Below are 27308 nucleotides of genomic sequence, written 5' to 3' on the forward strand. Positions count from 1 at the left end.
TGATATTTTTTACCTATGAGGAAAATGGTTGTAGAAACCTTGAGGCAGGAAAGGGTAAGAAGCAGCCAGAGCAGTGATGGAATGCAGAGAGACAGCTGGGCTAGAGGGCAATGAGAATACACGATGATATGTAAAATGCCAAGTGTACATTACCTTCCAGACAAAGTCTAGGTGTAAAGGGCTTACGTGTGAGGGATGGCTGCCTTAATGGAGCCCTTCTAACCACTTCTAATTTGTTCTTATAGCTGATTTGATTCCACTTCTCTAGATTTGATTGAAGATACCAGTGAATGAAACAGCTCTCAATCAGATCTGATTATGTTATCCTGCTATCCTAAAATAAGCACAGCAACATACACAGCCTGGAGGAAGTTCTGTGAGATTTCAGGTGTCAAATTAAGAAATGCCTCACAAGGTCAGGAAGGGCAGAAAATACCACAGACAGTGGGGTTTCCACCTGGGGAGATACATGTGATGATAGAAGGTCTCCCAGTATTCCTGCTGAGCTCTGCTGACAAATTTCTCAATTTGTCTTATGCAGGCTGGGCACATGCAAGTACTTGCTGGGCATGCCAGCAGGCTTCAGGGGGTTTTGAATCATAATTGGATAAAATATCATGGTCCAGAAAACAAATTATCCTGTTTAACTCAAAAAGGAAATTTGTTTGATGGAAAAAAAAAAAATAATTGTCCCAGGTCAACTCAAAATCCCTTTTTGTCTGTTCTGCTACCAAATCCAAAACAATTATTTGCACAGTTCTAGCTTCTCCTGCAACACCCTCAGTTGGAAATATTCATGCACACTTAATCTGACTTGCCCTGCTGGAGTCGCTGTAATATCGTAAGACTCATGAAGCAACTGGGAAAGGCTTATGCTCCTTGGCTAGCAGAGCCTCCTTTGATGCTCTCAGACAGAAAGAGCAATATTGGCAAGGACAGGAGAAAATTCACAGCCTACTGGGAAGAATTTGTTTGCTGTCACATCAGAAGATAGGGAAATAAACTTGTACCTGGAAAAAAAAGAGTTAGGGTTTTTTTTTTTGTAAAGAAAAACACCACTTTAGATTCCGTGTTGCTTCCCTCCCTTTCCATGGTTTACCCACACAGGGTACAAAGAAAGCAGAGTCTGGCCCCAAGGGAGTTCAGAAGCAGCAGACTGATCTACCATCAGGCTCCAATATGTTCCCAGAAGGTGCAATATAATTGTGAGGCCAAGGAACAGCCTATTAGCTCTGCATGCCATTAATTTTCATGAATAGTTCAATCCAGTGCTCACAGAAGCTGTTGGGCATCTTTCCATTTTGTCTAGCAGGGCCTGGATTGGGGCTTATTTATCTTTTCATGATATACCTTAAAGATAAGTAGGAAGCAGCCCAAGGAGTTCAGTGCAGCTGTACACATTTCAAGCCTTCCACCAGGCTCTGTGCCCAGCAGCACACAAGGTGCTGTCTGCAGGTCAGAGTGAAGGCATGTCACAGTTAAAGCCACTCATGGAGAATTAAACTTCAGGCTTGTTTGACTAAACTTCTGAATTCACTGCAGCTCTCCTGTATTGCCAGTCTGAAGAAATGGCCCAGCAGGTTTTGAGTCACATGCCAAAATGCCTCCTTCATCCTCCCTGGAATTGGAAGTGATTACTAATAGGTATTCTCGCTGAAATGATTTAACATAATGTGCTGAATGAGATCACTAAGTCAAAAAATCTTTCCCTAAGTGACTCTCTCACAGCTTGCCTGAATGCCAGAAGGCAAGGAGGACAGCATGAAGCAGATTCTTTTGCTGGCTTCTGTATATTACAAAATCTTTAAGTTACTGAAGAAGTCACATTAGGAATTATCACCTGGGCTCATTACAAAGGGTCCATGATGAAGGTCTGGCATGCAGCCAAGGGATGAAGACACAGGGGTTTGTGTTAACCTATCTCACTCATGCTTTCCTCTTTTACAGTATTTTCAGTTCTCTCCAGTCTAGGAGAGAAGAAACTGAAGACAGGCCAAGACATGAGGTGGGCATGAAAACAAAGCTGGCATGGAGATGGGCACTGTTTGCCCTGCACGCACAGACCTGGAAGTGCATTGCCATTGCATCTGTTACAGCAGGCTGCAACCACCAAGTGAAACATTGAATTTGGGAAGGAACAGGGGTGTGCACTACCAAATACATCACTGCATGCCAAGGATGCTCAGGGTTTTGCTGAGTGGCCAGGCTGCCCTTACCCATCCGAGTCTGTCAGCCTCAAAATTAACTTATTGAGGTCAGTACTCATAACAGCAGTATTGCAGACTTCTGGTTCAGTCTTTCTTTCTGAGAAAGCCCGGTACTCTTGCCCAGTACAGCTATTACCTGCCAACCTAAAGGATGATGAATGTTATTTATATTGCAGTAATGGCTAACCACTCAGTGGAGACCAGGGACAGGCTGTGCAATGGACTTTTCAAACACAGACTGAATGAGGACTGCCCACAGATGGCTGAGTGTATGAAACTGCTGAGACATTTCAGGATAATGTTCTTGAACACCTTGGACACGATGACCTCCAACAACTCTGCAGTACTTGTGCTGACTGCAAGAACACAGGGTGCCGTTCTACAGAAAAGACATTCACTCATGTCAAATCCTTATCAGTTACTGTGACATGCCCTCACAAGAGCAAAAAACTTGTCTACGTTGAGGTAGGCAATTGCTTGATATGATGGCCTTTAAATTCCTTGATTAGTAAATGCAAAAATAATCATCTATTTCAAACTGAATAGAACACATAGAGGAATAAAGAGGTATTCTATTGACAAATTTCCTGGTATTTAGCTACTATAATTTTGCTGTCCAAAAAAATAAAGTAAACCAATGATTAAGAACTACTCAAGATGTAGATAACTAACCCAGTAAGTAGGGTCTGGTCCTGTGAAAAAACAACCTGCAAGACCAATTTAACTCTGATGCATGCACTTGGAGGATTAGGCTTCAACTAATTGCAGGGAAATATCAGAACTGAAAAACTATACCTTTAGCTTTCCACTACAGTGAGCCCAGAGGGTGGATAGCTAACACTTCCTGGGAAATACTCTTCCAAGAAATAGCCCCACAAAGATGCAGATGAAAAACATCTAAAACATTCAATGCAGATTTTTTTTTCCATTATTAATCACTCTCCCTGTAGCTGTGACAGTGACTTCTTTCATATGCACTGAGGTTCAGAAACCTAAAATATTAAGTGACATACTCCATCATGAAATGCCTGAGAGGGGCTGCTGTGGAGTAGGTGTCAGCCCCTCTTTTATCCCTTCTACAATTAACGTTCCAGTGTTGAAGTTCCAAGTATATATCCAGAAACCATCAGACATTAGTGTCCATCAGCAACCCTATTAAAAACCAAGTGCTAAAGATATACCTTACCTTTAGGTATACTCTTCACACATAAAAGCTGCTTTAAACAAGGCAGTGTCAGAACTTCATAGACAGGAGCCCAGTAAAGAGACTAAGCAGGCATGAACCTGATAGACTGTTTTATGTCTTTTCTAACAGATGAGTGGTCACTCCCAAAGCAAATGGGAGAAATAAAGCATACGGTAAGAGACTGCAAGTACTTTCTAGCTGTCTCAACTCTAGAAGTCTCCTAAGAGAACTGATGTCTCAACATCTGGGCATTCCTTTCGCTGTCAAACACTCTCAGAGCAATGGGATTTGTCAACGATCTGCTGAGCATATACAGATGACAACTGCTGGGCTTGGAGAGCTCAAAGGCATTCACAGATAGATAGGAGTTTACAATAGATGTGTTGAACTAGAGCTGAGATCCAGAATCTGTGAAAATTACACCCAATGGCTGTAAAGTCTTTAGCTGCATCAGTCTTTAGCTAAATCAGGCACCACAATATGCAGAATTTAGCTTAGATGTGCTTTACAACTACACAAACTGTTTGAGGGGGGCTGATAAGCCTCCATGTCACAAACTAGAAAGAAAAGGCTGTTGGGGTGATTTTGGAAGGTGGTCTTTGCTCTGTAAACTACAACTCCATCTATCACTCAAATACATGGAAATGAAGCATTGTTTATAAACAGGTTTTCAGTTGCCCTAGATACAAGTTTCATGGATGATGGATTTAAAGCTTTCCTCAGCATCTCCATCTCACTTAATGGTACTCTGTGCTTCCTAGATTTTCAGCCTGTTGCCCCACCATGACCTACGGATCTCCCTAAATCGCTTAAAAGATCTTCTTGACAAAGGGCTATGTCTTGTTGGTCCAACACAAAGATGCATTATATCAAAAGATTTTTGCTTTACTGCCATAAGCTCCAAATGATTTCTGAAGTCAGTTGTACTTCCAGTAATTTGTCCATTTTGTATCTGTCTGTGTCCAGGTCATGTCCAGGGCTAAACTATGGCAGGCTTTCTGTTACCAAATGATCCCTCCCCAGCAGAGAACAGGGATGGGAAAAAGAGAGGAGACCCACATGTTGAAATGAAAATAGAACAGAACAGAACAGAACAGAACAGAATAGAATAGAATAGAATAGAATAGAATAGAATAGACCAGGTTGGAAGAGACCTTCAAGGTCATCATGTCCAACCTATCATCCAGCACCACCTAATCAACTAACCCATGCAACCAAGCACCCTGTCAAGTCTCCTCCTGAACACCTCCAGTGATGGTGATTCCACCACCTCCCCGGGCAGCCCATTCCAATGGGCAATCACTCTCTCTGTGTAAAACTTCCTCCTGACCTCCAGCCTGAACCTCCCCTGGCACAGCCTGATTCAGTGAAAATGGATTCAATGAAACAGACAAACTAATACCTATGCCAATATAAAGTATACAAAGTTATACTTAGCCCAGGGAATGCCTGGTGGTTACCATAAATGGGAAAGCAGTCCTTGGGAGCAGGAAGAGCTGAAGCCAAAGTTTATGCAGGAGGTCCCTCCATCCTCAGCAAACTTCCCCCTTTATACTGGGTGTGGTGGTTATAGTCTGTAGCCAGCTCAGGTCAGCTGCCCTGGCTGACTCCATATTGCTGATGGCCTGCAGCCCATGGCTGTCCCAGGATTATGTCCCACCCAAACCTATTTTTAAAACCAGGTATATCCTTTCAGGAGAGCATATTGCCTAAGTCCCTCCATCCTCCAATCAAGCCAGAACTTTACATCATTTATTTTTTTTTTATAGCATCAAATAAGTTGTTTTTTGGTTTTTCCCCCTGGCACCCTAAAAAATTGAAATCTGTGTCTGTACAAAATCCTAAGTTAGCTCTGCAGTACTAAAGGACAGCTGGTTAGACTCTGAAGCTACACATTCTTCTGCTACAAGATATATTACCACATCTCTGTCTAAATATTTTTGTTCCCTGTCTGCTAAAAGCAACACCTACAATTCCTACAACTGAAAATGACAAGAGAAAGTATTTTTCACCAATTTGTCACCCTTTTGCATTTATCAACATTGTATGTAGAGTCTAGTTCATTAACAGAGTTTTGTCTGTATTTACATATAACAAGGGAGAAATAAATGTGTTAGAGAAGAAGAAAATGGAATTGTAAATGTGACAAAAATGGAAACAGAGTTTGTGGGTTGGTTCAGCGTCTGAAATCACACATTTGAAAAGGGGAAAAAAAACACCATAGAATCATCTAGGTTGAACCTTTAAGATCATTGAGTCCAGCTCTAAACCATGTCCATAAGCACCACAAGTCTTTTAAATACCTTCAGAGATGGCAACTCCGCCACTTCCCTGGACAACCTGCTCCAGAGCTTCACAACCCTTTAGTTGCTAACTTTTAAGTTTCCTCACTTAATTGCCTTTAACTACAGTAACACAGGAGATGATCCCCACGCATTTTCATTTGATCTCCTTGCTCAGCAGCCTTATTATAAGTTTTTACCCTTATTTAGTGGGGTTCTCAGTCTCTAGGCTTCATGTAACTAGTCAGTAGCAAACCTCTTTCACCACTTTTGAATATTTAAGTAATTATAAAACTTTAAAATACATTCCCATTTTCTGTGAGTGAGGAGTTGTCTCCATGTATATATCACAAAGGAGAAAATACAAAAGCATAAAATGTCATGAATTCTCCTTCAAGTAGATGGTATTGCAGTAGCACTGAGCAAGTTTATATTAATTACTTTCAGAAAGAAAAGGAGATGTCATATTTGAGATAGAGGATCCTACCAAACTCACGAAGAGCCATCTGTAAATCTAAGAATGAGGAGATTTTTTTCATTAACTCATTGTGACAGCTGTCAGGCTGGGGAAAACTTTTTGTTAATGCCAGTACAATTGTTCATTTAAACAAAAGCCAGTAATTCAGTCACACTGGAACAGCTTCTGTCCCCAGCTCTGCTGTACAATCAGCACACGTGCATATATTACATCTATATGCATAGCTGCTCTTCAGTTTTCATCTTTGGGGCTACAGTGTGATTTGTCCAGAGCCTGAGTGGAGCTCTGCAAAAAGCAGGCCAGAAGGCAATTTGTGATTGGGTTGTAATGAGCCTTCTGTATTTTCCTGTGTTGAAAGGGAGTGGTTCGGTGCCCCAGGCTAGCAGTCAGGGTAGGAAATACTCCCTGCATGTTAGGCTAACCATGTGGTCATCCTTTTACCTGTACCCCCAATATAAGAAAACATAACTATTGGTAGAGATGTCACCACACCCTGTGAGTAGAGACAGAAGTACCAAAAATGCCAGATGCATCCTCACTTGGTACCCTGTGTGGCCACAGCTGGGCCCAGAGGTTACAAGGAAATCCCAGGGCAGGTCTTGGTGCTATCTCAGGGTCTTTGCAAGCAGTAAAGATGCAGAGATTCTATTAACTATCTCCACTCAAGGCAGGGCTTGTACCATGAAGGTGATTTTTCTAAATGCAAAATCAAATCTGAACAAGAAAGGAACTGCAGCTCTGCAGCTCTTACCTCCGTGTAGACATCGTCATTCCTGCGGAAGTCTCCGGCCCTCCGTGGAAGCACGTGGACATGAACATGCTGAAAGTGTGAAAAAAGGTAATGGTGATTATCAAGCTGGGGACATTTTTTTCCCCTTTTTTTCTGGATTGTCAGCATTATTCTCAACTCATTCACATAACCATGCATGGGCTCCCACAGCATTATTTTCAGAGGAAAATACATTAACCTGTTCCATAACTGTATCTCAACTCATTGGAGAATATAAAAGATGAAAAACATGAGAAAGCAGCTCTGCTGTATTATCCGAGCTTCTGAGTGAAATGCCTGGAAGTTTAGGGGCTCTGTGGAATTATTCACAGTTGTCAGTAAGAGTCATATTTAGCCACAGCTTTGAAATCACAATGTACCTGAGAGCTGTGTGTCGTGCCTTCAGAACTGAGAAGAAAAAAAGGTGTCAGTGATGGGACATGGCTGTAGGAAGCATGGGCAGAGGGCTCACAAGAGCAACCCCAGGCTCAGTGCTGTGCTGCACAGGCTGGAGAAGAAAGGAACAACTGAGGTACACATCCAAGACCATGCAGGTAGAAGGGTTGTCAGAACAGGCCCCTCAGAGGGTGTAGACCATGGCTAATACCATGTCTTCTGCAAGGTTGAAAGGATTTTAATGCCTTTCTCCCATAAAACAGGGGGACACAGGGGGACACAATCTCAAGCTGTGCCGGAAAAGTTTAGGCTCGAGGTGAGGAGAAAGTTCTTGATGGAGAGAGTCATTCGTCATTGGAATGGGCTGCCCAGGGAGATGGTGGAGTCACCGTCCCTGGAGGTGTTCAAGAGGGGATTGGACATGGCACTTGGTGCCATGGTCTAGTCATGAGGTCTGTGGTGACAGGCTGGACTCAATGATCTTTGAGGTCTCTTCCAACCTTAGTGATACTGTGATAAAACATGTAGCTTTAACACAAACAAACTCCAGTGGTATGGGGTGTGTGCTGGGGACACACCTGCAGGGATATTGGCTCCAGTCCACCAGGTGGTCCTAAAACTCCAAGGCACATGAATTATGAGCCCAATTCTGCAAAATGAAGCATGTCATTCTCCTGATGGTAGGGCCATCACTTGGAGGGGTGGCACAGCTAAGGACCATAATCTGGAGAGGCAGCTTCAGGCTCCCTGCAATGGGAGGGAGGTGAGGGGCAATGTATTTTTGTCAATGGCAAGTTTGCTGGTGAGTTATGGGGGAAAGGAACTAAAATGAGAAAAGAAAGGAAATATATGACATGCCACTTTGCCAACTTCACAAGATATTGCTACTATTACTACATATTTTTTTCTGTTAAGAGATTATGGCAATCTTCGTACCATATAGAAAGGGTAGCTGAAGATTTTTGAGACTCAAACTCCACAAGGAAATCAAACAAATACTCATCTATCTGCTCTTCTGCAGTAAGTTGAGCTACAACATTGCAAAGCATTCTTTTATCTTTTCTCCTTTCTCATTCACCCTTCTTTGAGGAAGGAAAAAATACAAACAATCCGCAACTGAGAATAACTCTTCAGGAAAAAAACAAAACCAAAAACCCCAAAGCAACACAACACCACAGTGAGGAATGATCTGAGTGACAGATAACATTTCTGCATCTCCAGATATTTTCAGATGGTGCCTAAATCCTTCTAAAAAAAAATTGATAGCTTACACGTGACTCAATTTGATGAGGTAGAAATCAGTTGGAAATCATGCACGGCACTGAAACATTCTCAAAAGATGGCTCAAGTCTATAATGAAATCCAAAAAATCAAAACAAGATTTTCTTAGGCTATTTGTAAGAAAATTCAAACAGACCTACATTGTGTTAGCTTCAATCCATAAAGCCATTTGCTCAGAGAATAAAAGGAAATCAGAAGGATGTTTTGCTTAATGAAATATTCCATATACTACTCTTTTTTTTTCCTCCCTTGCCCTAGAGAAATTGAATATGTGATTGCTTATTCTTATCATTATCCACAGCTTTCTGTGTATTCAGCCCAGAGATGAGGATGATTCTTGAGGGTTAAAAACTGTGTTTTTTTAGTAATACATCAGTGATAGTGTTCTGATAGTGTATTATACTAATATATCATGAGAGCGATAGTGCTCTTGTGATGTATTAGTGCAATGTATCATGTGAACATCACTGCTCTCATGATGTATTGCTCAAAATCACAAGCAAGTTTGAAGTTGGTCTTCAGTAGCCAGAGGCCTGAAATTTGGGGTGGGTTTTTTTTTTTTTTGCACAAAGACAGACTTTCAAGAAAACTAAAAGTGAAAATTAAAGTTTGCAGTGTTACTGTAAAACTGCACTAGTATGTCACATCTGTGGTTCTCATTAGATTTTAAATTGATTCACAGATAGAGAATAATCTGCCAGCCAGTTTCTTTCTATTCCGCTACAGGAATTGACAGTTTTGCTACAAATAAATCTTCAGGACAATTTCTTGATGATACACACACAACCTAATATCAGCTAGCAACAACCACAGCCCCCAAAAGTCCAGCCACCCTTAAGAGCAATTTTTATCTCTGTGGCAGAATGTTCCAGGTTACACACAGGAAAAGATCTGTGTAGCCATGACAGACAGCTTGAAATACCAGCAAGCACACAGGGATGTAGTCCAAGGCTCAGTGTGGAGATACTGCACTGCAGATGCACACACCAGCACAGCAGGTAATGAATGAGCCTACTGTGATCTTCTACTCAAAATGGGCTCTTGCAATCATCATGGGAAAAAAAAGAAAGAGATGAAAAAAAGTGGTTATGATGGCATATAGGGCCACTTGGCATCACTGGGGACATCCTCAAGGGTTACTACATGCATTAAATTCTTACACAATACCAGGCTGCATAGCAAAATTTGTCAACCATAATAGAAAATAATGTTTCTAAGGTTGGAGATACCTACAGACTTTTTGTTTTTTTTAATGTATATTTTTGTAAATTCTGTGCATGGAACACAAATACAAACTTGGATTGTCCCTGCTGTTGGTGTAACAGGAACTAACAGGAGCAGCGATAGTGTCTCAAGTAATTTCCTTCTCTTCAGTTTTACCAAAACCAAGGGAAATAGAAGCAGCACAGAGAAGTAGCTACCACATTGTGAGAATCACAGAATCACAGAATCAATAAGGTTGGAAAAGACCTCAAAGATCATCAAGTCCAACTTGTCACCCAACACCTCATGACTACCAAACCATGTCTTCAATGGCTACATCCAATCATTTTTTTGAACACCTCCAGGGATGGTGACTCCACCACCTTCCTGGGCAACACATTCCAATGGCCAACAACTCTTTCTGTGAAGAACTTTCTCCTCACTTTGAGCCTAAACTTCCCCTGGCCCATTTTGAGACTGTGCCCTCTCGTTCTGTTGGTGGTTGCCTGGGAGAAGAGACCAACCCCCCCTGTCTACAACCTCCCTTCAGGTAGTTGTAGAGAGCAATAAGGTCTCCCCTGAGCCTCCTCTCCTCCAGGTTAAACAACCCCAGCCTCTTGTCATAGGGCTTGCACCTGAGACCTCTTCCCAGCCTTGTTGCCCTTCTCTAGACATGTTCAAGAGTCTCAATCTCCTTCTTAAATTGAGGGGCCAAGAACTGGATACAGTACTCAAGGTGTGGCCTAACCAGTGCTGAGTACAGGGGCACAATGACTTCCCTGCTCCTGTGGGCCACACTATTCCTAATACAAGCCAGGATGCTGTTGGCCTTCTTGGCCAGCAGTGGGCACACTGCTGGCTCATGTATAGGCAGCTGTCAATCAGTACCGCTAGCTAGGTGCCTTTCTGCCTGGCGGCTCTCCAGCCACTCTGACCCCAGCCTGTAGCACTGCACGGGGTTGTTGTGACCAAAGCACAGCACCTGGCACTTGGACTTGTTGAATGCCATCATGTTGGACTCCGAACACTGAACAAGGGGATTTCACACCCTCTCTAATTTGCCTTTCAGCTTCTGGCCTTCCCAACTCAGGGACACTGATATTTAGATTCATTAGAAGTTCTTGAATTGATCATTTTTTGCTCTTTATTGCTATATGTTATAGCTAGAGCCTGGCTCCATTGAGGCACTTAAGAACCAGTTCAATTTTCAACCTGTGAAATTGTTCAGTGGGAGTATTCTCACCTCAGATATTATGTATATATTTTGGTGGTGTGTGTCCACTGATGGCTACAGGGAGGTCTGCCCAACTGGAGGCAGCAGAAATAACTTCAAGGTACCTGTAAATTAGACTTGCTTCCTTCTATTTTGTTTTCAAGGCAAAACAAAAACCTGCATGCCTCAAAAAGACATTTGCAGTTGACTGAAATGTCTCAGTAGAGAAAAACAAAACATTTGGCTGCAATTTTTTTTAAACCAGACAAACACTGCTTGCAGACCAAAAGAAAAACAACCAACCAAACCCCAAACCAAACAAAACCCCAAACAATAAAATCAAACATTGTGTGTACAAAATGCCAAATTTGCAGAATTGTCAGGGTTGGAAGGGACCTCAAAGATCATCTAGTTCCAACACCCCTGCCATGGGCAGGGACACCTCACACTAGATCAGGTTGCTCAGAGCCACATCCAGCCTGGCCTTAACAAGCTCCAGACATGGGGCCTCCACCACATCCCTGGCCATCTCATTCCAAATAAAGCTTTTCAAATTTCTGTGCAGTTACTGGGGGTGTCCTCACGTCTGGTGGGTGGCAGACAGCCCCATCACATTGCAGCAGCCTCTATTCAATCACTGTTGATTATATTTCTGTATTTTTTTTTCCTGAATAATTCCTGTGCCCTCATTTTTCATTATTTTGTTTAATAAGCACAAAAAGCAGCATACAACAGCTGAGACATTTACACTAATGGGCCAATCAATATCACCACATCAGGGTAGACAAAATTCAGGCATGTGCTTGTACTGCTTAGAATGTTAGCAGCCCTTCCCCCTTTATGTCAGACAGTGATGGAGAAAGCTGTGTGCCCACACAGGAGATAGGCACACTGGGTATGTCAATATGAGGGCACACAGCAATATGGCCTCAGGTGGGGGACATTGTGTAGGGCAAAGATGCTTGAGCCTCACCATCTGCTTCTCGTACCAGGGACAAGATTTCTGGTCTACGAGGAATGTCTGGGGCAGGAACAGTTGGAAGGAGTCTCTGGGAACTGAATTGTATAGGACATTCAAAATTAAAAAGAGATTAGCCTAACCATTTCCTAGGACTGTGTCTCTATCTTCCTCTGCTTTCACAGTGGCTACCACAGTATGAATGAATTCTCAGTCTGGGAAATTCCTAAAGGTGAGAATTAACAAGTAATGCAAAAATCACTCTTACAAGAAGCTTTCTCCAAACCTTTAAACCTGCAATGACCAGAGAGCTAGAAAATATACTGCAAGCAACAAATCCAAACTGCCAAGGGGAAATAATGAGCCAGAGCCAGCTGGCTTTGACCCCCTAACACAGCGAGAGAATCCTCCACTCAAGCTCCACAGCATTCCCAGCGTGACTGTGGGAGCACAGAGCTGCTGATGGGTACTCTGGAGCACACTCACACCACCACTGCTGAAATCTGGCAGCAGCACAGCCATTTGTGAAATTATGTATCTAAAGTCAATTTCCAGTGAATGAGGGATGCAAAATGCTCACAAAAGCCTCAGCCAAAAAACCTGGAGCCTGTTTTGTTGGAAAAACACCCATTCAGGTCGGGTGAGTTTTGCTTCAGCACTCAGGGCCATGCAGAAAGCAATGTTCCTAGTTATGGCTGTTTTAATATACTGAATTATGGTCGAATAACCAATGTGTCACCACTGCACTGGAGGAAAAGCAAAAATACTAGGTAAAAATAGACACTGAAAGAGATTTCCCAGGTAGAACAGAATAGTGAAGAGCAGATGACCCTGCCACACACCACTGGGGAGGACATGGACATTGCCTGCAATAATTCATGAACATTATGTTGTGTTCGCTCAGCTGCTGTGCTGGTTAGCGGAGCAACAAAGCTCAGCTTCCAACAGAAAGGGAGATAATAGCCTGTACAAGAGCTCCTCAGCATGTAAGCTGGGACTATTAGCAGTAAATGTTGCTATAGGATGAATACATAAGAACTGGCAACAGGTCATGCAACCTTGAGGACAGGGGGGCTGCCAAAAGGTTGGCCGAGGAAGGGCTGTTCCACCCTACACCTGCAAGTGCAGTACATGGCTGAGCTGTGCCTTCACGCAGCGAAACCAGATGCCTTTCAGCAGCTTAATCCTTTCCCTCATTACTTTTCATTCTTTCTACAGAGACAAAGCTTTGTAGTTGCAGGCTTCCACAGTCTCACGGTGCAGCATGATTAGGAAAGACTGTGATGTGGGGCGTGGAGGGACATCGGCACAGGAAGAGTAAGCTTCGATGTCCCTGCCACTGTAGTGTTCGGGCAAGAAGAAGGGCAGGAAGGGCACTGGCAGCTGAAGACAGCAAGACTTACTGGCTAAGAGACCCCCATAAGCCAATTTGCTGGAAAAAAAAAGAATGGTGACTTGCAGATAAGACCTTGTTTGCTGCAAAGTCCCCTGTCCATTACAGAGGCATGGGCTTCTCATGGGAGGCTGTGATAATGCAGCTTCTAAACTACCAGATTAACTGTAGAAATTCCAAACTAATAACCATTCTCCAAGTAAGACTGTTAGTGTGTGATAAAGAAAATCAACCATAATACTGAGATAGCCACATGAAAAATAGGGCAATTTTGTCCTCTCTGTAAACTGGGCTTCCATGGAGCCCTTGTTTGCTATTCTTGATTAACTGCTCAATTATCCCTGTTACGAAATTATTCTGTGGAAAGCCCTGCCTGTATATCCAGAGCTCATTAACAGAAAGCACTCCCTCTGCCGTCCCTGAAGATACATCACATTGCCCAGAAACAGGCACACTTGGTACAATCTCTCTTTCTAGGCATTGAGAACAAATTTCTAGATCACTTGACTTGCAGGCCCTGGCAAAGATGTCTGCATGGAAAGCAGTTTCTGTTCAGTGAGCATTTATAAGTTTTTCACATTTTTGCTACTCCTGAATTTAGTTGGAATTGAAAACCAAAAGTAAAATATAAAATAGTCCTATCCAACCTTAAAAAAAGAAAGAGTTTTGGTCAACAAAATACTTTTCACAGCCTTCCAAACTATTGCCAGCATTATTATTATTGTTGTCATTGTTAATTTCCAGGAGTTATAAATCCCACAAAGTAGCACCACTTTAAAAGATCTGATTTTCATAAAGTACTAAAACCTGACAGGAAACTGCTTGAAACAATTCCTTTCCTACAAAAATGCCCCATTTCTAGGAATCAGTGTTTTTCCTTCCAGTTTCACTGAAACCTCATGCATGAGGCTGTATAGATGCAGACACTCAGCATCTCCTCCCCACATGCCAGCTCTGGTGATAAGGGTTGCTCCATACCCAGGAAAGTTGTACAACCATGCTCTTGTAACTCCTTTGTTTTGGCTCTGGTTTATTAACACACAAAACTGAAGCTTGCTTTTGTACCATTGTGAGAAACATTAGGATGCCGTACAGACAGAAAGGAGTGGCACAGGCTGCCAGTCTCAAGAGTAGTATGTGCAGGGGCATAGAGAAACACTTTGGAAAGGAATGGAAATCCATATCTGTCTCAGAAAGCTCAGGGAAGCAGCAGAGACACAGGTGGGAGTTGACTAGAAGAGCCACCAGAAAACAGGACTGATGGGAGCTGCCAGCAGAATGGAGAAGATGGTGGAAGTTTCATGAATTAAAAACACTGCAGAAAGAGGGAGCAAAGGAAGGAAACTGGAAAAGCCTTGGGAGAGGAATCACAGAATTGTCAGAGTTGGAAGGGACCTCAAGGATCATCCAGTTCCAATCCCCCTGCCATGAGCAGGGACACTTTCCACTAGATCAGGTTGCCCAGAGCCACATCCAGCCTGGCCTTAAAAACTTCCAGGGATGGGGCTTCCACCACTTCTTTGGGCAACCTGTTCCAGTGTCTTACCACCCTTAAGGTGAAGAACTTCTTCCTACGGTCTAATGTAAATCTACTCTCCTCTAGCTTGGATCCATAAGACTGTGTGACCTGAAGCCACACAGTCTGTCCACAGGCCACCAATCTTGAGTGTGATGACTCTTTCAAGAGATACTTGTGTACACATGCATTGAACACACACACCTGGGAGAAAAAAAGAGAGCTTTGCAATGATCCCTGCCAACATTTGTGCCATGAATTTGCCTCTGGAACAGTAAGCATCAAGATACTTGCTCAGCACAGAGAACATGTACTTCAGAAAGCCACGAAATGGAGATTTTGCAATTATATCAGAAACCAAGTGAAGTGGGGGACTTGCAGCAGAGTACATCTTCAAACATGTAGACAGAGAAATGTGCAGATTCAGCATCCTCAATAAATAATGCATCTGTCAACTGCTATAAAGTTTTAAAGAAATTAGCTGTGGAGGAGCTAGAAGAGGGATGTAGACCTAATGAAAAAAATGTGCAGAAATAATTTTAAACCCACTTGAGATCTGCAGTTATAATCTCCACAGCTGAAAGTAACTTTAGCACTTGCAAGAAAACTGCCAACCCCTTCCCCTCAGCACCAAACCCAAGAAAACTGGCACAATAATGAGGGTAATTAGCCTGTTTATAGGAAGGAGTGATCCAAATGTAATTTTGACACCTCCTATGAGAGCCTCTGAAAGACAGTAAATGAATAAACTAAGCGGAACTAAGGGTGTGATTGTGCTTCTGAACTCCTATTTCCTGACATCTAACCTGGTCCACAACTCTAGGAATGATGGTTCACACATGGTGACCTAGGCCTATCACCAGCTCCTCTCATCTGCCACTATTCAGTGTCAATCCCCTCCTCAGTACCCACACTGGATGGGACAAGCAGACCTACAGGAGCATCAAGCATAATTCTGTATGAATCATTAGGAAGAACACCACCTTAGTCCCACCAATGACCCTGATGGGGAAACTGCTATGCCATGTTTCCTGGATTATATATCAGCAACACTACTATATTTAGGTTGGATGTTAGGAAGAATTTCTTCATGGAAAGAGTGATTGGTCCTTGGAATGGGCTGCCCAGGGAGGTGGTGGAGTCCCCATCCCTGGAGGTGTTAAAAAAGGGATTGGACGTGGCACTTGGTGCCATGGTTTAGTATTCATGAGGTCTTGGGTGACAAGTTGGACTTGATGATCTTTGAGATCTTTTCCAACCTGATTGATTCTATGGAACACTGTGAGACCTGCACAGCATCTTCTACTCCCTAAATACCAAAGAACCACTAAAACAACCCAAAACCCTGGCAGCCTGCACATAAAGTCTCACTTCCATTTTACAGATGGGAAGTCTAATGCACACCCCAGTGAAGGTGCCTCCAAAGCTTCTTGGGAAGGAAGTGAAAGCTTAGGCACAGCTGCATTTCACCTGCCTTGAGGTTCTACAGCTTTGCCTTCCCTCAGAGTCACCTTGCCCAGGTGCTTTTTGTGCAAATTTGTTGTTACTGAGATGCAAATGAAAGCACAATTGCACTTCCTCTCACCTCTGATCTTTAGTTAAGACTTGATGAATGCATATTGTTTAAACACTTGTGATACGTATAATTAGGGTTCTTTAATTTATGTTTCAATAAAATGTTCTATAATAAACATTTACTGCTCTGTGAATAAACATTTAAATGAAGCTCCTAATGGGGGTTACATGTTTTGAAGCAGTTCGTGGCTTCACCGAAGTCTCTCCCTATACTTAATGAGAGTCATTTCCATAATCTGTGCATTATTGCTTAAGCCTCCCTTTAGGAATATTTTACAAAGTAAAATTCTGTGAAATATTATCAGCCAAAAGAGAAAATGCTAAGAGGATTATCAAATTGTCCCGTTAAAGGGACAGCACAAGCTTTCATTTTCCCCCTGAGATGCTAACATTGTAATTATGTAGACTGTGCTTACTAATTATCACACCAGTGTGTTATTACTGGCTTTTTCCCTCAGAGATCTGGTCTAAATGAAAAGGATGGAAGACTCCTAAAAGGTCTGATATGAAGGGCAACATAATGTTAATTTACTTTTGGATATTAATAAAGATCGAACCCCGCAGGTGAATCTTGTAGTTCAAGGAAGGTCCCGCTTCCTCAGAAGGGGCTGAGTGCTGTTACATACAAAGCTGTGTGCAGCTTCTCCCACAGCATCAGCCCTGCAGCCCCATGATTAACACTCAGGGCCTCACCCCCATTTTGCTGAAATTTCCACCCATTTTCTCACTGACTCCAATAATGGCAGGACTTGGCACCCTGGCTGAGATATACAATACACTAAGCTTGAAGGAAATATTACTGTCGGAATACAGAGGAGTTGCAACTCTCTTGAGTATCCGCAATGATACAAACACCTGTAAGATATTTCTTCCATGTGTCTGAGTACATTTGAGGAGAGCATAAAACTGAAATATATCTCCCCTCCACTAGCAGGGAGCAAGAGCATTACAGAAGCAATGGCCCACTCCTCCTTTAATGCAGCGGGCAGGGGAGAAGCGGCGAAGATAAATCAGGAATGGTTTGTGGCAGGGGGAAGACAAGCCCTACATACCAGTGACTCATTCTGAGAGAGAAATCATTATCTCTAATTTTTGTTGTAGTTGTGATTTCAGACAACTGTTGTTGTGTCTAGGATGATGACAAGGTTCCTACAGAACTAAAAGAGTGTTCCTATCTCCTTTCTCCTTAGTTAAAGATGCTCATTGAGTTTTCATGGCAACGTTTTGGTAGGCAGGGGGTGACACAAACAACTGCAGGGCTGGCTTCTTTGAGAAGCTATTAGAAGCTTCCCCTGTGTCTGACAGAGTCAATACAAGTCAGCTCCAAGACAGACCTGGCAGTGGCCAAGTCCAAACCTATCAGTGATGGTGGCAATGCCTCTGTGACGACATATATAAGAAGTGGGGGGATTAGGGTGGGAAATTCTGCAACAACAATTTCAGCCAGAGAAAGGAGGGAGGCTATGTGAAAGAAACAACTCTGCAGACATCAAGGTCAGTGAAGAAGGAAAGGAAGGAGGTGCTCCAGATGATGGAGCAGATATTGCCTTATAGCCTCTGGTGAAGACCATGGTGAGGCAGGCTGTGCCCCTGCAGTCAGTGGAGCAGATATTCACCTGCAGGTGGATACCTGAAGGAGGTTGTGACCCCATGGGAATCCCACACTGAAGCAAGCTCCTGGCAGGACCTGTGGAGAGAGGAATGCATGCTGGAGCATGTTTGCTGCACCCTGTGGAAGGGACCCATACAAGAACAGTTCATGAAGAACTGCACCCTGTGTGAACTCACATTGCAGAATTTTGTGGACGACTGCCTCCCGTGGGAGGAACCTCACACTGGAGCAGGGGCAGAGAATGAAGAGCTCTCTCCATGACAAGAAAGGGGCAGCCAAACCAGTGTGATGAGCTGACCACAGTCCCTGTCCCTCTGTGCTGCTGCAGTGGGAAGGTAGAAAAAAATCAAGAGTAAAGTTAAGCCCAGGAAGAAGGGTGTGGGGGGGAAAAGGTGTTAAGTTTGGGGTTTATTTCTCAATATCCTCATTTGATAGGTAACAACTGAAACTAATTTCCCCAATCTGAGTCTGTTTTGCCTGTGATGGTAATTGGTAAATGATCTCTCCCTGTCCTTATCTCAATCCACAAACGTTATGACGTATTTTCTCTCCCCTGTCTGGTTGAGGATGGGAGTGATAGAGCATCCAGCCAGGGTCAACCCATCACAAGATGGAAGCGAGGTGCTACTACAAGGAGAAAGAAAAGGTTTCTAATGGCAGAAACATAGCTGAGTCTCATAACTTTCTGCGGAGGATGAAAGGCATTCAATCCATGGTGCTTTCCATCACCGTATCCATCAGTGCTAGGGGAGACTTCCAAGGCTCCACGTCAGTACTGAGGCATTTTATACCCTCAAGAATACATCTCCCAAGAAGCAGCAAATTTCTCTGTGTGTACCTATAGCACTTACTAGACTGTATTTAGTTATTTGTAATTTTAAAATTATATATAGCAGCCATGGGTTCCCAAACATGGGCTGCTCCTCTGTTTTACTGCCGAATGTGCACATTCATCATTAAGGTTTAGCTGCTTCAGTTAAACCCTTTTAAATGTAAATTATTTTCTGTTATAAAAAGCTGATTGTGGGAGTTTTAGTATTTCAAAGATGGTAATTTATGTGACTGGAACAAAATAAAACATTCAACAGAAACAGAATTTTACTTGATCAGAAGCACTTTTATGTTTCAGTATAGTTTTCCTTTCATATTTTTCCTCCTGCAGCAGTGGCTTCTGTCTTTCAGTTAGCTTGAAACAGAAGATCTTAGATAAAACCATAATTTAATGCAATTTGCATATGTGTCATTGCACAACTTTCTCACCTCGCATTTAAAGTATTTGAAGCCGTTATGTACCAATGCCTGAAATCCATTAGGCAGCTGCTCAGTGTATCTCCCCTCAACAGTCCACCAAAGCTTCTGGGACGATGCGGAAGCAGAACCAAGTCTCCAAACAACCCACATAAGTCTCCTTTCTTATCACCTCCAACTGTTTCAATGGCATATTCAGTGAAGGAGCTGAGAATCAAGGAAATAGATTTTCAGCACAGACTATATATGACTGCTGATCAATCCTGGTTTTTGCTTATTTCCTGCACACACTGATGAATTAGGAGCATAAAATGGTTTTGTGGAATAAATAGCCTCCTTGAAAATCAAACTGCATAGGTCACCTACAACATCACCCACAAATGACTGAAATCTCTGTAACAACTCCTTGGCCTCAGCAGGTATTGGATTAGGCCTTGCAGAATACCATGGTATCAGTACTGACATAAGTCACCTGTGAAGACTTTGACATGAACAACCTATACAAGATATTACCTTCTCCCAGGCTACCAGTGCAAAAGTACTTTCCTTCTTGCTTTCTAAAGCAGCTAGGTGTTTTCTTGCCGTCTTTCATAAAATGCAGCCCTGCTCCAGTTCTCTTTCTGCTCAAACCAGAGGCAACACTTACTAACTTCAGGTTAAGTGTGTCATGATTTGAAGAAATCTGCCAAGCTGATGTGCTAATAATGGCAAAGGATACACAATAGCACGTTTCCAAACTTCCAAGCAAAATAATATGCATTACATCATCTTTATTCATGATGCAATGTTTTGAAATCTGGTTAGAAAAAGTACCAATGTCTCAAACTGATTTTTTAACTTCTTAAAGTACTTCTTTTGTAAGCCCTTGCATGGCATGCAACATTTGCACATCTCTCACATAAGTGTATTGAATGGCTGCAAGGCCAACACTGACAAACACCCAGAAATGCATTTTCCTTTGACAGTTTGCTAAAACGAGAACTCGATCATTTTAGCTTACCAATTTAATTACAGAAATGTATTATTGATTCAATCTTTCTTCATATTCACAAGGTGACTAGAGAGAAGAGTGAACTGTTCTGCTTAGTACACTTTCACCTTGACACGCATGAATTGCCCTAATTTGGAAAGGAGCTCTTTCAGAAATGTTTAAATCCACAAAATCCTTTCAACCAAGGAACTTTGGTGGATTTGTAATGCGCACTTGCATTTGCCAGGAACCCAGCTGAAACCACCAGACTTGCTGTCCTGGAGACCTTTCAACAGACAGTTTGTCCAAATGGACTTTGACTGTGAGTAGCAGGGCCATATGGGCAGAAGGGTAGCAGAGGTGAACAGTTTGTGATTACGTCCCTAAGTCATTTAACCTTCAGAATTACGATTCCACACACTCTGCCACCCAACAGGAGGCTGTACAAGCAGGTGAAAAGATAGATGTCTATTCTTAATGACTGTTTAGGAGACTGCTGCGCTCTGGTCTGTGCCCATGTTGGTTCAGTTCATTAATGTAATTAACCAACAATCAATCTTTTTAAATTAGTTACACAAAAACAGCTACCGCCAGATCAACTGACATGAAAGTTAGGTCACGCTCCATTTCTGCACGATTTAACATCCACACTGGAACAGAACACAGGGCATGGAAGCATCAGAAACTGGAGCCAAATTCATTTGAAGCCCTACAACTTAATTAAAGTGTGCAAAATCTGTGCAGCTGGCTTGGTCTTAGTTGCATGGCCTTCCATGTTTGCAGCTAAACACCTTGGCAATATAATAAAAAGTCATCAGAAGACAGAAGAGGGAAAGAAAGAAATGCTTCTGAGAAATATTTAGTAGTAAAGGAATTTAAATAGTTTTAAAAGATAAAACTTTACAGCTTGAAAGCCTTGAATCATGATTCACCAGTGGCTCTCTTCACAAAACAAAAACACAAAAGGAGATGAAGTAGCTATTTATGTCTGTCCCCTTTCTTTGGGCTAGGAAAAGATCACCAAAGTAACCTTGTTTTTCACTGAAAACAAACGTTAGCTGTGAAGGGTTACAGCAGAGTTTCATTGTCAGCCTCAACATGCTGGTCCACTGTCCCAGGATCAGAGCTGAGAGCAGCTTATAACTCAGGTTTACAATCCTCCCTCTTTCCCCTTCCTCTGGGGGTTGAAGAAAGGATTTGGTTGGCCTAAACCTGCTGCATTGTGTTCTCCAGAAGTGCTGGCTGAAGGGTTGCTAGGGTGACCAAATCCTGCCCCTACTCACCTTCCAGCCCCATGCTGGAGGGATGGGGAGCAAACAGCAGCCCTGAAGAGTCTGGTTCAGACCTCACAGACTTCACATCATACAGACATGTCCTGTTTGCACCAGTCTGAGCTGTCTCAGGGGAAGGACCTCTGTGACCTCTGCACAGCAGCTTGTGCAACTCTGCGACCCTGAGGGCTGTGAGGGGAAGCGCGTGCCCCACGTTGCTGGCAGGTTAATGCCGGCTCTGCCTGGCGGGTGTGGAGCATCTGCAAGCTCGGTGTGGGTGCACTGTCAGCCTGGTTTGAGACTAATAGACAATTTCTTTCTCAACCCTCTAATCTGAACCTGAACTAAACTGCTTTCAATTTCCCCAAAAGGCCAAGTTTGCAGCTTTGCCTTATGCTTGTCCATTAAGACAGCATCTGGCTTCTTTTAATCCCTTGCACTAACTGAGTTGATCCAATTGCTTCCACTGGGTATAATGCAGACATTGCTGCTGAATGACTGCCACAAAACCAGGTTCCTCCTCCTAAATCCACCATGAAATGGATGGGCAGGAGCCTCCCTGTGATGCAGTGCTGTAGGAGAGTATGGCAGTGCCCACATTGTGACTCTGCAAATGGCTGAGCACATCCTATAAAGTGCTGAGCACCTTCTATGCCATTTGCTAGAAAAGCCACAGAAGGTTGTAGAATCAGGCCCAGAGATTCCCCTTAACTGAAGACTAAGCGAACAATTCACCTGGTTTTCATTTTTGTGAGATCAGGCAATGAGACTGGTGCTGCAGAAAAGGGGGAGTGGGAATTGGGGCAGATGGAGAAGGAGAGGGAGGATGCCTGATCAAGTTTCTTTTTGAAAGCTGAATGTAAATGAACATAACTGAGGGGGGGGGGGAAGCAAGCTACTTCTAGAAGACGAATAAGGAATGTGCGACCTGTCACTTAACACTCCCCACCCTCTGCAGCATTGCTGCCAGAAACCCACCAGAACAGGTGCCTCTGGAAATGAAACTGAAGCAGACGTAAGTGAATTTAAAACCAATATCAGCAAGAAACTTTAATGAAACTCTCTCTGCCTAGCTGCAGCAGCTTTTTTCATATAGGATTTTTTTTCATATCTTTGCACTCAAAAAGCATCCTAAAAAGTTGCAGGGAACATAGTATCACTTTGTGCCTCTGTGTGAACACACGTGCATCTTTCCTGCAGCATACATATAACGGGAAAATGTCAGGAGCCCACCTTGCGTCATTCCTTATTCATTACACATTGATGTTTGCTTTCTTGGTATACGTGATCCTATGTCACTGCTCTGTTACATATAGATTGGGCTGCTTCTGTAACTGGAGGACTGGGTTACAGGAGCTGGAGGACTGGACATCTTGCCCCAGGAGAAGCTCCCAGTTTGGCTTGGGTCTGCTTCACTCCACAAGATGAGCAAGGAGCCTGAGCTATTCATGGGTTTAGTATCCAACATTGCTGCCAGAGTCGAAAGCAGGCTGCGATGCACAAGGAATACAAAATTGAGACCTAGAGGGCAGGCAAAACTTTCATAAATTCAGCTCATCTACCAACATCGAAAGAATTACTAATCAGAGAAAGAAAGCCACAGAAGTGTTAACATTAATTCCACTCTGTTACAAGTCACGTGGCTAACACCATGACACCTTGCCATTTACTAAGGGAGAGCTATTTATTTATGTAACCTATAGCTCACATTTAAATAATTAGTCTGCCTGATAAATTTGAGAACTTGCAATCTGTGTGCCACATTTGTGTAAGCACACCATATTTAATTCAGGTACAGTTGTTTAACACCTCCGGAATCATAATAAAGAGTTTCATATAATTAGCAGAGTTAGCCACTCCAACTTTCAGGCCAGTTACACATTTTAAAAGATGTGCTAGTTGTACAGGGAGAAGCTGCTGCTCCAGAAATGTAGCCTGCACTCCTAACAAGGGTTTTTTTCAGAGAGTGCTGCCTAGGAATAAGCAAATCAGGTCAAATAAGATAGGAATTGATCCAAAGTTCCACCCAAACTCTGCTGTCTTTAGTTTTCTTTCAGCCCACTAGGAGCCAAGGCTGAATTTATGAGATGCTGACTACTTGTTACTCTCTTCAGCAGGAGAAGCTCAGTGCTTGCTTATAGACAGATGCTAGAATACCACCTGCAGGACTGCGGATCAGAGCTGAGGGGTTTTCACATCACATCATCTTTGCTTTAGGCCAGGTTTCTAGCAGGTAAAATGTAACACTCCTGGGATGCCATTCCGGATGCAGACTGACTTTTATTCTGACTCTGTAATACACAGCACAAGTAGGAGTTGCATAAGGATACAACTAATGAGCTATATTCACTCCTCAGCAGAGTGCTCCTCACTTCCGTGAGGTACATCATAGATGAGCTTGATCTTTGTTGCTATTATTTTGACATAGTCAAGTGAGCAGAACCTCAAGTGTGTGAATCACACTATGGCAGTCTCTTTGCATCTCAACAGAGGAAGAACGCAATAAATTCAAGCCCTTGTAGTCCACATTGTAAACACAAAAATAAACCTGGATTTCAGCTTAAAAACTGAATCAGTGCAGCAACCTGAGGTAAAATCTACACCCACAGAGAACGGATGCCATTGGCATTCCTACTATTTTAGAGTTTGCTAAGCAATACAAACTGAACCAGCCTGTATTTTAGCACGTAGGGTGTGCAAAGTGACAATTAGAGGGCAAGGTCACATGCTGAAAACTAATAAATTCAGACATTAGAAATGCTTACTTAAGAGCTTTCCTTTAGGTACCCCATCTGAAAAGAAGGCCAAAAGAAGTGTATTTGCTTCTTCGGTAAGTGTTGCTCTTAGGCCAGATATTCAAACACTCAAATGTAAAGCCAGATCCTGCAACCTGCAGCAACTGTGACATTGACACTTCTTGTCAGATTTTCAAAGCACTTCAATGTTCAGCACACTTCAGAGAAATTAGCCACCTGCGTTATTGCCAATCAGTTCTGAAAACCCTGTTTCATCTATGTTAAGCTCGCATGGAAACTTCTACCTATATGTCTTTCCCAAATGGTGTTTAGACACTTCAGAAGCTATTCTAAGTTTGATGACATGTCAAGGTCCTTTGCACAGGGAATTACTTGCTAGTTCAGTCTATATAAAAATTGTAAGGAACTGACATCAACCCTCACCATACCTGTTTATCACAAAATCTTATATCATCATATGACATTCATCCTAGACAAGCAAAATGAAGCCAAACTTTGGCTTAAAAATAGCACTACACAGAACAGACTCCTACTTCAGTAATATAGTAATGCTAGGAGCATTTAACTCTATATTATACCAAACTCAGTCAAGCAAATAAACACCCTCTTGTTACTGCTGGAGAGAAGGAGTAAGGGCCAATATATATTAAAAGAACCTTGATATCTCTGGGAATTAAGTTCTTATCAGTAGATAAAAATATATTCTCCAAGGAGAACTGATGACAGCAGGTGACATGGGGGGAAGAAGCACATGATAGTATAAGGGACATAAAAAACTCCTTTACTGGGATAAGAAGAGCATAAGAAAAAAAATAAAGATGAAAGATTCTGTATTCTCAGGTATGAGAAAGGAAGCAGTCCATATTCAGATGTCCAAGGAAAGAGGATACCTGTTATGGTTGGACTTCATGATCTTAAAGGCCTTTTCCAACCAAAATTATTCTATGATTCTTTGTTCAAGCAATACAGAAAATACAGCCTGGGAAAAAATGGAGTCTCTTTCTCCACAAAGGAAAAAGAACACCAAAATGCTCACCTGAACAAGCATTTTAAGAAGAGAGTTTTCCCCAAATTTTTTCAACAACCCAAAACCAGCTTCCCTCCCACTGCCATCTCTATGAGCAGCAAACTGCCCATTTCCTCCCTTTCCAAGCACAGAACCAAATCCCTGCCCTCTCCATACAAGAGAAGAGGTAGACAGATAAAGGAGAGAGAAACCTCTTCTTTGCCCTTTTAGAGAGGCTGCTCAACCAGAGAAACGGGTACTCTCTTGCCAAGGAAGGAGGACAATTGGAGTGGGCTGATAGCACTGCAGCACGATAACGAGCAAGGCTGAGACCATCCAACCAGTATGAGGTCCATCCATGTGGTGCATTTCAATGTCGTGAATCATTTCTCATGTTGAATCAAAGCCAGAGTAAATATAATGGAGTAGGCTGGGAAATCATCCTTTGTAATCTGCAGCTCACAAAAATCAACCACCCAAAGGGGTATTCCAAAACAGCTTCTGAAGCTGTTTGACAAAACCTGTGCATTTCAGAAATGCTAATCATAGCAGAATTAGCTAATCAGGGAAACGCCAAGTTAGACAAGGACAGGAGGCCAGCAGCAGATTACAGACTAAAAAGGTTTAAATAGACTTGTTAACATCTGCTTAGGGTGCAACTATAATTAGAGATCTCCCTTCCTTGTTTTGGGGTTTGAGAGATTTGTTTGTTTGGGGTTTTGTCTTTCCTAGTTTTCTGCCTTTCCAGTTCTGACAATGAATTTTGTATCAGGACCCTGGGGAAGCAGAGCAGACTTTCAGCATTCACAATCAGCAGAAGAAGATCATGACAATGGAAAGGCAGTTAAGTCCCAGAGTTGTTGCATTCTTTCAGGAGCTTTTCATCTTATGAATACAAATCTCTAAAAATTCTCTTTGCTCATGGAGATACTTCTTTGGGCAGTTGTATCAGTAAACAAAATCTGCACAAATTGTTGCTCAATTATTGTCCATAGTTCTGCTACCTCAGTCAGAAAATAGTTAATTAATTTCTTCCATGTGTACAAGCAATTAATAGCAGGTGCCCAAATTATGCAGCCCTCACTTGATCCCTTATCTCCTTCGAAAGCATAATCTTACTTGTAAGGTAACAGTTTTTATAGTGCCCAAATGCATTTCAAGGGACAGATTTTGAAAGGCAGATTTTTCTTTTGACCATCCTGACCAGAGGCCATGAATTGGTGATAGCCAGAGAGCACAGCTTGGAGGGATAGTGGCTAGCCACATGATAACAGGACCCCTAGACAATGGAAAACTAGCATTTGACTTTGGTAAGATAATACACATCATCCTAAGTAATTTTTTAGGGCCTACTTTAGGCTGTTGAACCTCACAGGGGGGATGGATCCAATTGTCAAGGAGCAACTTGATGGGAGACTCATGAGGACATTATAACATGAATATCTGAACATAAATTCCACCTTTGCTGCTTTTTTTTCTTTTAATTTTTTTTTCTGGAATTAAAAAAGAAAACACAACAGAAGTACAAAGGGCTAGGGAAAGACCATAAGGTCCAAAGTATCACTACAGGACTCAGTGATTAAACAGAGCTGGCAAAAGCAAGATACCTGCATCTAAATTTAGCTACCTAAATGATTGGTTTGATTTTCAGAGGTGATGAATGCCTGCAGCTCCTGTCGACTTCAGGTGCCCACATTTGAAATGTTTGGCCTTTAGTCTTCAACTCAAACTAATTGAAGGATTTAACATTTCAAAGCTAAGGGGATTTATCCAATCCAAAGTGCCATAAAGCTGAAGTTCCTAGGCATGAGAGATATGACACACGAGCAACTCAAAGGCAAAGCAAGAGAAGAAAGATGATTATTCCCCAAAGTGCATACACTTGAAAGACAGGCTAATGAGTTCTTAAATGAAATAATTTAATCCCAAGGCTTCTCAAATACAATGCTGGAGTTTTCCCTTCCTCAGTCATTACAGAGTGCATAAGG

At 42.5% G+C, this 27308-nt stretch overlaps 1 protein-coding gene across 3 annotated transcripts in view; it reads right to left on the reverse strand.

Annotated features, from left to right (window-relative positions):
• Positions 1 to 27308, reverse strand: part of FHIT (fragile histidine triad diadenosine triphosphatase) — a 640545-nt gene that overhangs the window by 91297 nt on the left and 521940 nt on the right. For all 3 annotated transcript variants that reach the window (XM_068154236.1, XM_068154237.1, XM_068154238.1), the window contains one exon: positions 6905 to 6973. In XM_068154236.1, the coding sequence (XP_068010337.1) occupies positions 6905 to 6973 (69 nt within the window). The remainder of the gene's footprint in view (positions 1 to 6904; positions 6974 to 27308) is intronic.

Source organism: Melanerpes formicivorus, unplaced genomic scaffold (genome assembly GCF_026170545.1).
Source record: "Melanerpes formicivorus ecotype bairdi unplaced genomic scaffold, bMelFor1.0.p_v2 SCAF_28, whole genome shotgun sequence".
Classification (NCBI taxonomy): Eukaryota; Metazoa; Chordata; class Aves; order Piciformes; family Picidae; genus Melanerpes; species Melanerpes formicivorus.